The following is a 15,641-nucleotide window of genomic DNA, read 5'->3' on the forward strand; positions in this document are numbered from 1 at the left end:
TTATGGTTTCTGCAGAGCCAAATGAAAAGTATATATACACATGTACACACACACACACACACACACGCAGTTGTATTTATTTTGATATCTGAGTGCAATCATTGGAAGTTGAAGATAAAAATAACTGGAAATATTTGGAGAGGATGAAAGCAGGAGATAAAAAGAAACTTAAGCAACTGAAAACAACATTGATGATAAAACAGCCAAAAACCCTTTTTTTTTTAATGATAGGAAGTAAAACTAACAAGTAAAAAAAAGGGGGGGGTAAACAACTTTCAATAACTATCTACATCTGTACAAAACAAATAAGTGTTAGTTTCAAATAGTGAATAGATATATATATATATATATATATATATATATATATATATATATATACACACACATATATATATAAATACAAAGAGTCAATATATCAACAAACTTTATCAAAGTAAATTACTTTACAAATTAAAAATTTTTGATAAAGATATCAAATGTTTTTCCTTTTTAGTTTTATTCAAAAATCGTTACAAATTATGAGGAGTAGATTTTACTTTACATCTTTGCAGAAAGCCACTTAAGAGAAGGAATGAATGCAATTTGCAACAGTTATGAAGTTACGAATTTCGTTTTTACCAACGTTTTTTTTTTTAATGTCTTGCTTCTACTTACAAAATAAGACATTTGGAAAGCAAAAGGCTTACCAACAACGCACTTACCTTTTTTGCCAAAGTGGACGTTGGTGTCGAATTATGATTGTGGTTATTGTTATTGCTGGTACCCGTGTTGTTGTTGTTGTTATTGTTGTTGTTGTTGTTTAAAGCCGTGGTTGTACTGTCCGTGGAAGAAGTAGGCATATTCGCCCATTCTTTGTAAGCCGTCAGCACATCCACTTTCATTTTACAGGCGAAAGGTTCCACATCGGGGCAACCACGGGAAATACTTTGGTCAACTGTGTACTCCAGGAATTTGGGTGTTCAAAATGGGATTTACTTTTTAGTTGGATGATAGCCGCCAGTAACAAGGCTAGCATGGATGGAGGAGGCTGGTTATACTTGAAGGGTAAAAAGAATAATATCCATCTACTGATGGAGAGAGAGCAAGACAGAAAAGAAGGAAATGTGTATGTGAGAAAGAAAGAAAAAGAGCTAGTAAATAGCAGAGGAAGAGGGGGGGGTCAATCAAAAAAAGAGTGAGAGAGAGAGAGGGATAGTGTTTTCTCTGTGGATGAAAGTAATTTTTTGTTTTGTAATTTGGCTGTTTTTCGTTTCCCCTCTCTTCTCTTGCTGCCACCCTTTTACTGGTTTGTAGTGCCTCTGTTTAAGCTAGCTTAACCTCCTTTACAGGGCAAAGCGAAAAAGAGAAACTGGTGTTGACTGGCTGGTTTCACAAATCAGGCACTGGAGAGATGTTGGTAAGCACCAAGAGTTCTGAGAGAGAGGACAAGAGGAGGGGCTGGTAGTAAACAGTGGTAACGGTTAGACTCACAAAAACAGATAGAAACACACACACGTACCTGCATATACCACTGCACACACATGCCCTAAACTTGATATACACACACACAAATGTGTGTATGTATGCATGTGTGTGTATGTATGTGTGCACAAGTGTCTTCTTATATATTTATATGATATAAGTATGTGTAAATATATGTATATCTTTAGCAACAAGGCCGGCCGCTATCAGCTTGAATTTCACTGCTGATCACCAACACAAGCTGCTGCTGCTGCTGCTGGAGGGGTGAGGCACAAGAGGCTTGAGTGGGGCCCAGCTGCTCAAGTAAACATTCCACAGGATGAGGAAGAGAGCAAACTGTGTGGAAGTTTCCCATTCTTTCTGGCCACAAAACAGAGTTTGTCAAAGTTTAAAAGAACAGCAGTAGAGTCTTATACAAAAGCGATATGCAAGAATTCTACAGAAATAGTTTGTTTTTTCTCTCTCCTTCAACTTGGTTCTTAAAAACAGTAAGGATTTTAAACAAAAACGTAATTTTTTTTGTTTGTTTTTCTTTAACTTTTCTTTTATTATATTTTAAACGTTTTGTTCCGAATTGGATTTCATTTAAGGATTTTTTGTTTTAAAGTTGAATAGACAAAAAGAAAACTTTCGCATTCTCTTTGCAGTTACAAAAAAAAAAAAAAAAAAACTTATTTTTATAATTTAATATTTATAAAGATAAAGTTGTTTGTTTACCAATTAATTTTAGTTTATGTGTAAAAATATTAAATTTAAAAATAGCAATATTCGTTAAAGTATAAAGAAAGTATATTTTAAAAAGTATAAAAGTTATTAAAATCGTTTACATTGCTGAAGGGAATATTAAAAAACTATTCTTACATATAACCTTTTATTTATTATTAAAAAAAAAAAAAAAGAAAAGAATCAAAATCAAAACAAAAGAAAAAATAATCACAGTCTAGCTTTAAATAGTTGTGAGATCACTAATCACAGGGCAAGTTAGAAAAAAAAACAAAAAAACTATTTGTCAGATAAATGTAACAAACCGGTTTTTTAATTTTTTTATGGTTACATATTTGAATGTTTTGTTTTTTACAATTGCTGCTTTAAAAATGTAAATATTTGAATAAATTAAAAATGAACAAAATGCTTACATCAAATTAGTAATATATTTTAATCTTAACATTACTCATATAAAAGTAGTAACTATTTTTTTTTTTTTTTGAAAAATGGCAGATAGAAATATTGTTTTTTTTTTTTTTTCATATGACTCTAAACAGAATTTGTTTAAACTTAAAACAGTTAATGAATTTTAATTTTGAATGGTCACTATATATATATATATATATATATATATATATATATATATATATGGAATTGTGCTTTAAACTAAATACAGACGTTAAGAATATTAATATATATGAAGATAAATGATTAAAAAAAAAAAAAAGAAAGATTAATATTTGATTAACTAAAATTATGAATGAAAATAAAATACATATAAACAATGAGCAAATATGTTGGATTTAGTCTGGGGCATAAATACATAAAAAGAGGGGGGGGGAATAATGTTGTAAAAAGTTTAAATATAATAAAGAAATACTTATATAGTAAACAGGTAGATCAAATGAGACGGTTTGCTATTCACATCCAGAATTTTAATGCGTTAGAATTTTGTAAGTGTTATTAATGCAATAATCGGAAGCCGACTTTGGTTTGGCTGAGATGGGAAGTCAGTCTGTTGTGGTTCACTCGTGCTGCTAAAGCAGACGGCTTGACTTTGGAGGTGTTCGCACATCAACATTGGCCAGTAGGCAAGGATGGTTTAAGTGTTTCCGATACCGATTAGCTACCATCGTAGCAATGGTGGTGGTATTGTCAACAATTATCCGAGATGCCCGAAAAATAGGAGTGTCACAGATATGAAAACATTCGCAGCATGCCTTATTTAAGGTGACAGGTCGCCGATATTGACATCTGTAGAATGTGTTGTGTCGGTAGCCAGTGATCGTTTCAGTTAGATCGAATCGTTTTAGATGATTTAGGACCAAAGTAAACAAACAAGTCTTGCTGGAAGTTTTTTTTGCGGTCGTAAATGAACGCAGAAAGGAAGATTTTCCCCCATCAATAGAGAAAGAAAAGTCGCAGTCAAATGCTGCCACCATTATTGGGTGGGAGAATGGCAAAGAGAAGACGCTAACACAATGGTAAGGCAACAACAATGGCTGTTACAAGAGAAACAATAGAGGCTTCGATGATGATGATGATGAAGAGGAGAATAACGTCTTTGACTGTTTCGGCGAGCTTTCATTGAACTGCGGCATAATTTTACATCATAATAATCCACATAGTTTGAGGTTTCATTCATTTAATAGTTCACCAGTCTTGAAGACAAAGACGAATGAGAAAGTGAAAGTAGAACGGATGACTGGTTATGAAATAAACATTCAGCAGCAGCAGGTGCAAAAATTAAATAAAGGTGGGCGGAGGGGGAGGGGTATAAAAAGAAAGAAATGAATGAATGTAAAGAAATTCACTTCCTCTCTCTCTCTTTCTCTCCAATATAGCAGCCTACAACCCACTTTGATTAAACTCAATAACAGAAGGGAAAATAGTTAAAATGATTGAACACTGTGCAGCAAAGGTAATAAATAGTAGCACCAGCAATTACTTTGTAGAGACGAAAAGGATGAGCTCTTTAAAAAGATACAAAATTAGCCTCTAAGAAATGTTTTCCTTGTCTTCATAACTCCAGAAGGCTGTGTGTGACAAAGTTTGAAGAAAAAAGAAAGAAAAAAATGCAAAACCTGTTTGACATCATTCCACTGAAACATTAAATTTGAACATTCATTAAAGAGAGACTCATTCAGAATGCAGTTTGAAATATGTACACCACTACTACTGCTACTACTACTATTCCGCTGCATTTTCCAGCAGCAGAAAGAGTAGCATTAGTAGAATGGGAACAGCAACAAAGCAGTAGTTAAAGAAGCAAGCAAAACATGGCATCATAATAGAAAAAAAATTCCATTCATTAGAAACACATACTTGATAAATATTCATTAATGCTGATTTAAATGTGTTTTGGGTTTTTTTTTTTTTTTTGCTAAAGAAACAGAAGTAGAGAGACAGAAAAAAATGTTTCTAATGATAAAACTGAAATTTAAGACGAATGTAAAACTGGATTAATACGTGACAAATGAAAACAAAGTCTCTCCACTTCTGTTATTTGTTTTTTTTTTTGGGGGGGGGGGGTACACAAATAAACTGAGAACAGAAGAATGCTGTAAAATAAATTTGAAAAAAAAAAAAAAAAAAAATTAATAACAGTTTTTGATCCCCAAGTAGTAAAAAAAAGTGTCATCATTGTAGCAAACAGCAACGATTTTTTTTTTTTTTAATTTTATTTTCTTCATTTTTTTTTTAGGCCTGTTAGTGCTTATTTTATTTTTTTTTTTATTTTTATTATTTTTTTTTTCTCTTTTCATTTGCCAAAATGAAGAATTATATACCTTACCTGAGATGAACACCTGCCTGAAGCAGAAATAAACTAACACACTGACTGACTTAATACATTTTTCTAGCAGTCGATAAAAATTAAGGAAAAAAAAAAGAAAAAAAAAAAAGAATGGAGGGGAAAAAAGGATTTTCTTTTTTTTAAAAAGACAAAAAAAATTTTTTTAACTTTATTTTCCCCTTTTCTAAACCATTTCTCTTGTTTATATAAACCATTTAATTTTTCAAGAATTCAGATGTCCTAATCAAAGCCAAAACCGATTTTGATGTCATACAACGCATTAATCTCAAGATTAAACAGAATTATTTGAAGTCATACTTTATATTTTAAGAATGCTACCCATTTTATTTTTAATTAAAATTAAAAGATCAGTTTCAAACCCTTTATTTTTTTTTTGCTAAGCCTCACCTTTTGAGAATGCAATACAAATTTTCAGAACGTGTATACCAAACATCCAAAGTTAGAAACAAGATTTAAATTATTCAGTCAAACTAGTATGCTTATTTTGTTTATCACCACAACAACGTTCCAAGCAACGAATCTTTCTCCAAGTATCTTGGGTATTTTTCTAACACATGAAGAAAACTCGAGTACACAAACGGAAACTTTGTAATAGCAAAACTGAGGATACTAGTGTAAAGGTAAACACATTTCATCTAAAACAAATTAAAAATAAATAAAACTTCAGAAAATGTTAATTTTGAGAGGATTAACAAATAGAAGCTTTTATACATTTTTTTATTTTTTGTAAATGACAAAAGGGTTATTTTATTTTATCTTCAGTAGCTTTTCATTTTTTTATTTATTTTTTTTTCATTTTTAATTTTTTTTTTTTCCAAAATCTTATGTTCATAGTTTGATAAAACCAAATACAGGAATCCTCAGATTAAACTAAGAACACTTACAAAAGTCTTTTTCACACACGCACACACTCTCTCTCTCCTTCTCTCTCTGACAAAATCTTATACATTTGTTATAATAAACAAAAAATGTGTTTAAGACAATATTCACGATACAAACTCACAAAGATGAAGAGACAATTGAAGGAGGGGGGACAGTTGTATGACATGGCCTATGAACTAAGTAACTAATTAATAACTATATTTGGTGTAGCTGTAATAATGATAATGGTGTTGATAGATATAATTATATAATAATTTGTGCAAGTAATCTTTCGGATGAAATGGAATTCCCTTCTTACCTTTGCAGGAATACCAAGCCATCAACTTAAAAAGTTCAATATACTTTGTCCCCTAACACATTTCTTTTTTCTTTTTTTTTTTTTAACTATCTTTCTTAAAATATAGTCATCTAACAGATTCTGTAAAGGCACAGGAAATTGAAAGAAAATTATGTGATAGTTTGGCATTTTGTTTTTCTTTCAAAAATAAAAGGCCAAAATGTGACTGTTGGGACAGACAGACAAGACAGCAGTAGTAGTAGAGAATCTGGGTATTTCCTGATTGCCAAAAAAATCATGAATACACATATTCAGTTTGCTCTACTCACCCGACTTGACTGTGAACTGTACGAGGGTCGGTGGTGCCGGTAGCTCCTCCGGTACTTTTTTCGCTTATGTGATCTACTTTGGACACTGCTTTCATGGGAGTGGTAATGACTGCTGTGATCGGAATCATGGTAACTGTGACGGCTGGAGTAGTTCATACGATCTGGACTATAGGAGTTTTCATCAGAATGGTCCCTATCTCGATGGTGGTGGTGATGGTGTTGATGGTGACGTCTCCTTCTTCGATCAGGACTGAAATTTAAAAAAAAAAAAGTCACATCAAAAATTGCTTGTTGGAAAAAAATGTTTTTCTTTCAGTTTATTGTTAGGTGCTTCTATGCATCTTTTGAGAAGTCAGTGATTTTAGTTTTAAATAGAATCTTTGATGGCCAGTTGCTAAACATGCCGGACACAGAATATATATTCTTGCTAGTTGAGAAGCAAGTTAAAATGATAATAGTGTAATAACTGAAAAGCCCAAGAAAAAAAAAAGTTTGTGCTATACATCTTCGATAGGCCACTTGAGGATAAGGATTAAACTTTTATGGAAATTGCTCCAGATAAAGCATGAAGCCACTTCATGTAACACTTGAAGCTCAAAACCCGGTCAACGATAAGGGACAGATTTCTAAGAAAATAGCAATTCTTTTTATTGGAAACATCTCATGGAATGTGAGGACTAAAGCATAAAATAAAGAAAGCAAGAGTTACAAGACTGCTGAAGTAAATGCAGGGTCCACTTTCTACTCTCCAAAATGGATACAATAACAGGTCTATTATCTGATTATCTGTACTCCCCGTCAACAGTTTTTTTTTTTTTTTTTTTTTTTTTTAATTAGAAAAAGTCAAACATCTATCTTTCTAGGAACAAAAAAAAAGGTATGAGGGATGGCTTAATTTGGAGTGGAAGAGATTTGGATTATTCTGGTTACTGCTCTCATCTTGGATGTTATTTTCACAACATTTTAGCTGATGTAATCTTCAATTTTCTTCAGATGTATCTTGTTCAACTCACAAATTTGTACAGAATTTCTACTGTAACTTTTTATTTAGTCCACAGTGGTAGCTTGCTCTCATTCCATCAATCATGACTTGATAGAAATCTTAATTCATAATTGTATTCTTAGTAATCACCTATACTGAGGATTGAAGCTCCAACCTCCTGAAGAGTGTCACTTAGGACTGATTATTACTTTGCACTTTTAACTGCTGCACCACAGATTCATGTTTTACAAGAAAAAAGTTGGAGGTTACACCGGCTGAAATGTTGAGAATAACATCCAAGATAAATCTGAAGAATCCAAATAAATAAAAAAAATAATCAATCCTCATCTCAAAAATTCCTTTAAAAATATAGAAAAAAAAAATTTTTGTTAATCAAATTGAGCTGGAAAATTTCAGGCGAAGTTGTTTTCTCAGTATTTTTCAAAGAGTTCAATTCCCATAAAATGTAAAGTGCTGGACCATAGTCAGAAGAGAGTCAAAGACTCCTTTTACATTGGCTACTACATAGGGGGTGCCACTCTTTTTCTAGAATTACTCCCCTCCCCCTTGATATTCAACCTATAATAGTGTTTAGCAAGTGGGCATCAAATAACCTTTTTTTTTTTTTTTTTTGACAACTCAACCAAGAATTGAGCTTCAATCTTCCAGCCCATTAACAAACATTTACCATTATGCCAAGTGAGCCAAGTTTCATAATATCAGTAAAACGCAAACATGTTATCATGCATCAATAAAGAATACGCAACTTATCAATATGTTGATTTGATTGCTTTGTAACATTCAACTTGAAATTAATTTTTGACAGCAAATTCTGAATTTAATGCTTAAAAATATGCAGGCAGACGATATACATTTTCAAAAGCAAAACTATTTTGTACAGAAATCAATGAATTTCATACAAAACCAAAGAGATTCAGTTGTAGCAAAAAAAAAAAAAAAAATGTGTAATTGAGAATCAAAGTATTCGATTAATTCAAAGAAGTTATTGTATTTTTGCTTTGTATTACCAATGATACAAAATAGGACTGAACCAACTTATATCTATTCAAATGCTTTTATTTCTTGTGATTAACTGGGTTATCTATAGGATTTTATGTTAAAGCATTTAATGTTTTTGAATCAAGTACTGTTATGTTATGATAGGCATAACATTTATTTAGATTTCACTTTTTCAGAAATTGATTTAGTATCCATAAATAAACAAAATAAATAAGTGAATTGCTATTCAGATCAAAAAATAAATGTTACTAAAGAAAAAAAAAATATTCATAAAAGTACTCCAATTCTTTCATTGCAGAATTTTCAGAAATATCAAACATTTCTGAACTTTTTTTCAAGAGTTTACAACCATTTTAAATGCCTGTATAAAAAGTCTGGAAACTTATTGAAGACACCTCGGTTTTTTTTTTTTTTTTCATTGCAGGCCACTTGAAGTACTTTATGGATGTTCCTTTTTCATAAATATTTTTTTCTTTTGATAAAAATAAAAAGTAATGGAAAAATTTAGAAAATTTGATTTATAAGATTTCTTAGCACTGTTACAGGAAAGTATATTACTAAAATATATCCCGAAATCCCCTCCCCATTACCTTAATTCTTTCTTTTACTTCTGTTCTAAACATTTTTGTTTTGATGGAAAAATACCTAAATGACAATTTAAAGAAAAAAATAAATTGATTTCAATTAAATATATATATTTACTACAGTTTGATATCTATTATTATTTTACAGTTCCTATGTACGAGGTGTCTTCAATAAGTTTCCAGACTTTTTATACAGGCATTTAAAATGGCCGTAAATTCTTGAAATTCAGTATGTTATTGCTATACATCTTATGACTAACCAATTTTTATGATTTCAGGTTCAAATAAACAGTTACAGCAAGAATTGGAATACACCCTACTAAAGCCAGATTGTCACAGCTGGTGAATTTCAAAAATGCAATCTGGATGCGAGGACACTTTAGAAGAATGATGCGAAATAAAATTCTGTTTTAAGTTTAGAAAAAATGCCACAGAAACGTATGGAATGCTTTAGACTATCTTGCATGAATCAAGCATCAGTTTTTGAGTGGCATAAGAAATTCAAGGAAGGCAGGGAGTCGGTAAGGGATGATGAGAGACATGGGAGGAGTTAAAAATTCAGAAAGCCGAAGTTGATAGGCCAAATAAAGAATTTCATGGATAAGTAGTGTTGTATGTCTATAGAGACAATGAGTGCACAGTTTGATATCAGTGTGGGAACTGTACACACAATTATTCACAAGGAACTGAAGATGCGGAAGATTTGCGCAAAGCTTGTCTCAAGGGTGCTCAGAGAAGATCAGAAACAAAGACATCATGACAGTAGGGAGATGGTCAAGCTAATCAATTCTGATCCCATAGTCCAGACCTTCCACTTTTGGTTATTCCCTAAGCTCAAGGAAAACCTTAGAGGCTGTCATGATACAATTAAGGAGATGAAAGAGGCTGTGACAAGGGTCATTGACACGCTCACACAAGACATGGGGCCTTCCAGTTGTTGGAATGGTACAACAAGTACATTGTGGCTAGAGGAGATTATTTCTAAGGGGATTAGAGTTTCATGTGTGTACCATCAATAAAAGTGCCCATACGAAAAAAAAGTCTGGAAACTTATTTAAAGCACCTCATATATATATATATATATATATATATATATATATATAAAGATTAAATTTTTTTAATAAATTTATAGTTTTTAAATATTTTTTTATTGACATTTAGGAAAAAGGTGATTTTGTTCAATAACTGTTATATAATAAAACTAAAACCTCAACCAAAGATCAATATCTTCATCGTATAGAGCTTTCTTTCCATAATTTACAGTTAGCAATTATGTCTACCCGAGCAATTGCCCTCAGCCATTATTTCAACTTCATCTTTGCCTATAACCCTGCACCAAGCCTCCACACTGTTCAAATTACTTTTTATATATCATTTCTCTCTGGAACCAAAAATGAGCCTACATGACCTACAAATTTGAACTTCCTTCTAGCGATTATGTTAAGGACTAGCAAGAAGCATAGAAATTCCACAAGTGTATCCCTCATCTGTTGTATATTGCTGCCATGAACGTCTGGCACAAACACAGATCCCACGATATCATGCCACCGCCTTTTTTCAAACTAAGACGTGCTTATTCAAGTGCTCTGGTTAATATACTTTCAGAATATGTTTGGTTATAGAGATGTGGGTAAAGGTTTACTTCCAAAACTCCTGTAGGAGTTTGTGACATTTCTCGTCTATGGATGTCTGACATGAAGGCAGATAACTTGATATTATTAAATCATCTTTTGACAGAGCAGGATACTACACTTTGATCATAAACTGAAAGCCAAGAAAGTTTATTTTACTTTCAGTTTCACATTCAACATCAAATGAAATTTAAAAAAATTTTTTTATTTTTTTTTATGGGTATCCTTGACAACTGGGTGATCCCATCTTAAAAAAGGGATGGAGGATGATAATGTGTACATAAACATTAAATTACCTTAGCACACTATTATATAGACTAGCAGGACCTCATGGAAATTCCACATTGCTTTCTATGTCCATCTTTAATAACTAATAAGTATTTTTTTTTAATAACTATTAGTAATAATATTTCTTTGAAATAATAAATGCCTGTAAGGATCAATACTATTAATAAAAAAATACTTCTCCATAGAAAAAATATTGTCATTATCAGCTAAATATTCTTTAAATAAATGAAATGAATATTCTTTTTTTACTGAAAACTAACAATTTTTTAAAAAAATAATATTCTGTATTCTTACTACAAAAAGAATTGTTAACTAAATATGTTCCAAATCAATAAAACAGTTCACTTCTCTGCTCTATCGTTATTTTCATGGCAAGTGCTCGTCTGAGCTCCAATCTATGGTACCCTGCTTGCCAAACTTTCACAAAAAAAAAAAATAAACAACACTCGACTAGTTATAACCACTATCAACATTTTCTTTCACTCTACCTGTGCCTAAATCTAAACAGATTCCATGGATAAAACTTCTTTCCTACAACAGTTCGCCTGTGGAACTATTCTGACCTGTTTCCTGGCTGACAGCAATATGATAGCCTTCAACTCGAATGTAAACAAGTTTTTGTTGAGCAGTCCCCTTAAATAATCAAATTCTAGCACCATTAACAATTATTACGCTATTTGGGCCTTGATTAGTGGTGACTCCTTCGTCAAAGAAAAACAAAAAAAGGCATTTAGTCAACAGTACAATCGGATTTTGAAACAACTTATTTTGAAATAGTTGATCTTAATAACATCAAATTAATCACCATGTAAATGTATGAGAGTTAATGAACACGAACTGTTAGCATATTATATACAGAGACTTTTTAGCTCATTAAAAATTGGCAAAAGTTATAGGCTTAGGGGTGCTTTCTGCCAAATTAATGGTTGAATCTGGTTAAATTTGTGCTCATTTTTGCATTGAATACTACTAATCCTATTAATTTGTGCATAGAATGGATACCATAATACTTAATTTGTTGTACTTTACAACAAAGGTCCATACAAAATTTCCACAAGATCAGCCCAATAATTTCTGAGAAAAAGTGGAACAGACAAGCAGGCAGACTAAGAAAAATGTAAATAAGGCTTTCTTTAGAATTCATTCAGCTGCACACATATGGCGTATGGTCTTTTCTGTATTTTAACATTCTATGATAGCATCACAACTCAAATGTTGTGTTAGTTTTACCAACGAGGTTTGTGTGAAAAGTACTTATAGAGAAAAGTTGCAAATTGTCTTCAGATTTATATTATTTCTTAGAAACTTTTTAAAAATTTAAAAGTTCTTAACATTCTCATTGAATGTTCCATTTTATGATTCCATTATCAGAAATACTTTTAAAAAACTTTATTCAGATTTCCACCTTTCACAAAAATCTTTTTCTATTTTTGCCAATTTCTTAATTAATCATCGTGTTTTTGACACTCCAGAGATTTGTAACTTGTGCAGGTTTTGTTCATTATCTGCCAGGATGGTCGTGCCATCTGCAAATCGATTATTCTTTGATGTTATTCCCATTTTTCTTTGATGCCACCCGTTTCTTTAATTACTCCTCCCATTAGAAATTCTCGGTATAAGTTAGAGAAAAAAAAAAAAAAAAAACTTTTTCTTATTTGCATTCACTCTTCTCATCAACAAATTCTATTCCAACTGGTACTGATTCAAAGGAAAAGTGACGGAACTAAACTGAAGTGAACTAATAACCTGGGTGTATCGAGTTCAAATCCAGTCTGGAGTTGCCAACAACATAATCATACTGGCAGATTTATACGGATTTACTTTCATGATTCTAATCTATTTATTTCTTTCTGCATCACTTCAGCAAGTTTCCCCACAAGTTTAACACAAGAATTCTATCAGACAACCATCTTGCTGAAATAGCAAGCAAGGTACCAGACCCAACTGGAAATGAGGATCAGATACTACTTTTAAAGTTGATTTCATATTAAAATGGCCTAAAATTGACACTTTTGTGTTTATTAAAAAAAAATTGATGCCTTGGATTTTTATAAAACTCTGAAAAATAACTAACTGATTTCTATATGATTTTGTTTGTCTATACTTCACGATAACTCTTAGGTGTGCCCCAGGGGCTCTTTTAGGGCTAATACAAGCACTCTATTTTGGGGACTATTTTACCATATTTGTCCAACATTTTCTGCGCATGTCTATTTAGCAGTTTTGCATGGTGCTGAACTCAAATTTAAACATGTTCAGGCTTAAAACTGCATCGTTTATTCATTTTCACCAGGATTTGACATCCCCTGAGGACTTTTGGGATTGAATGGGGAGAGGGGGCGATGCTGAACTTGGTCATTTTTTTTTTTTTTAATGTCTCGTTCACTGTGCACTCACGGGGGATGATGCATGCTTCTTTTTTTTTTTTTTTTAAACCTGGAATCCTTTACAATTCAAAGCTTCTGACTGGATTGATGCTGCCAGTTTTTGCTAGAAACAACTACATTTAATATTCACAACTAGATAATTATCTTTTCTCTATGATAGTTATTTCTTTTGCCATCCCTTTCTGGATCATTTTTCTATGACAAGAATGGTTCTCTACTCAAAGAAAAATTATTTTGGATAATTCCCTAACTGTATTTCTTTTAAAATAATTTAGGTCGCTATTAGGAACATTTACCAAAAAAAACTTATGTGATAAAAGCTATTTCTGTGCATACCGTTTAGATAATTTTTGACATTATAAATTAGTAAACCACCAAGTAAGACTTTATAGCAACACAAAAAAAAAAAAAAAAAAAACAACAAAATGCATGACAACCAATCCGCACAGCAGTCTTGTTCTCATAATCAACAGCAATACCATTGAACAAGTACAAAATTTTGTATACCTTCAGGAAAAAAGTATTGTTCACTAATAATTGATTCGCACCAAATAAACCTAGGATGAGCGGCCATTGAGAAAAACATAAGAGTATTGATTTCAAAAAGAATACGGCATCACATTAAAGTTAGAATTCATAACATTTACGTACTTTATAGCTTGGAGTGCATAAAACTAGAAACATTTCAAAATCATGAGATTCAGGACTGACATCAAACTCACATATCACATCTCAAAGAACTTCTCCAGATCAAAACTAATACCAGTCACTATAGTAATCAAGAGCAAAGTACCAAAACTCTTTGGACATATCAAAACATCTGAAACTGGTTTCTCTAAGATATTCTTAGAAGGGATGATAGAAGGAAAGTGAAAGTCATACAAACGCTGATGTGACATCGTTTATGTGTGGTCACAGCTAAGCTTAAATCAACTTAATAATGTAACAAAAAAAAACCAGAATAAAAAAAAGTACTTTCCCATCTTGATGTGCAATCTGGTCTAACCAGAGATAGCAAAACAATAAAACCACCCTTGACCAGTATTCGTTACACATATTAGATATATAATTTACTAGATGTACCCAGCATTGCCTGGTATTAAATGTAATGTTAAATTCCTAAAACCAAAATAAAAAAATAAATTGAAACATGGTCACGCGAGTATTGTTTTTGTTTTTTTTAAATTCACTTCTTATAAGTAAAAAAAAAACTGAAACCGACACCTAAAGACTGTGAGTCAAGTATGATAACCATTAGCCTCGCTTGACACAATCTTTACAAAATGTTTTCAAACCTACTTATTCTTCACATAATGTAAATGATCCACGCATGTGCAGTCATAGAACAGTTAACAGATATAAGACCGATGACTCCTATGGACCAGTTTTTCAATTTTGACCCCTTAGCAACTCTTTTTTTCCAGATAAAAACTGATTATAAAGTTTTCCACATGTCTGAATACACTATATACCAAATTTTCAAGTCTGTAGATCAAAAATTTGTTGAATTTATAGGCTGAGACGTGTCCTCAGACATTCTCACTTTTATAGATATATACATTAACTTTGAGTTTGGTTGATAACAATGTTTTTACAAGGATTACAAAGTCAAAGGTTTTCAGTCAGAATATGTTGTGATGTCATAATAGATCCTACTCCACCTCTCCCTCACTCTTATTTCTACCATTCCATTCCTCATACCATTTCTCTTATCATTAACCCATTTTTATAGTATTCACTCTTCCTCCCACCATCTTAACAATTCATGTACACGCTAAGTATTCACAGTGAGAAGCAAGCAAACAAGATAGTTTTAGCAATATACAGATCGAATGAAACTAAAATCTTAAAAGATAGGCAATATTTTACTTCGTTTTTAATTACAAAAAAAAAAAGTATGGTAAAAACATATTGCAAGATTGGAATCTTATTCATCTTTAAAAAAAAAAATATATATATATTTATGTAAATCTCTGATTCTTAACTCTGCAGAAATTGTGCATTTTTTCTGGTAAATCACAAAAGTAAGAATTTTTTTAATTTATCCCTAGTTTTATTAAAATTATTCAATATACTAAATTTTTGTAGAATTTTCAAATAAATTTTTATCTTACAATTTTATATATATATATATATATATATATATATATATATATATATATATACTACACATTATTATGCAGAAATGTTAACACTGAACAATGCTAATCTTTATAGTAAAAACAATACGAGGTAACACTTTAATTGAAGTACAAAGTTTAGTATTCTAATGAGGCTAAT

The 15,641-nt window shown here is 31.5% G+C and overlaps 1 protein-coding gene and 1 long non-coding RNA gene across 32 annotated transcripts in view; one reads left to right on the plus strand and one right to left on the minus strand.

Annotated features, from left to right (window-relative positions):
• Positions 1-15,641, minus strand: part of LOC145243422 (dual specificity protein kinase CLK2-like) — a 196,553-nt gene that overhangs the window by 86,166 nt on the left and 94,746 nt on the right. For 23 of the 31 annotated variants that reach the window (XR_013862879.1, XR_013862871.1, XR_013862872.1 and 20 more), the window contains exon 3: positions 6,470-6,719. Coding sequence is in view for 21 of the 31 variants with exons in the window: in XM_080106300.1 (XP_079962426.1) it covers positions 6,470-6,719 (250 nt within the window). In the remaining 10 variants the exon portion in view is untranslated. Of the gene's footprint in view, positions 1-701; positions 2,132-6,469; positions 6,720-15,641 lie in introns of those variants that run through there. The other 8 variants (XR_013862880.1, XM_080106308.1, XM_080106303.1 and 5 more) reach the window with 4 other exon arrangements.
• LOC145243425 (uncharacterized) lies at positions 1,838-9,528 on the plus strand. Its single transcript, XR_013862881.1, has 2 exons — positions 1,838-1,970; positions 9,334-9,528. It is a non-coding gene; the product is annotated as an uncharacterized LOC145243425 (long non-coding RNA).

Source organism: Euprymna scolopes, chromosome 22 (assembly GCF_053919585.1).
Source record: "Euprymna scolopes isolate OS-2025 chromosome 22, ASM5391958v1, whole genome shotgun sequence".
Classification (NCBI taxonomy): domain Eukaryota; kingdom Metazoa; phylum Mollusca; class Cephalopoda; order Sepiida; family Sepiolidae; genus Euprymna; species Euprymna scolopes.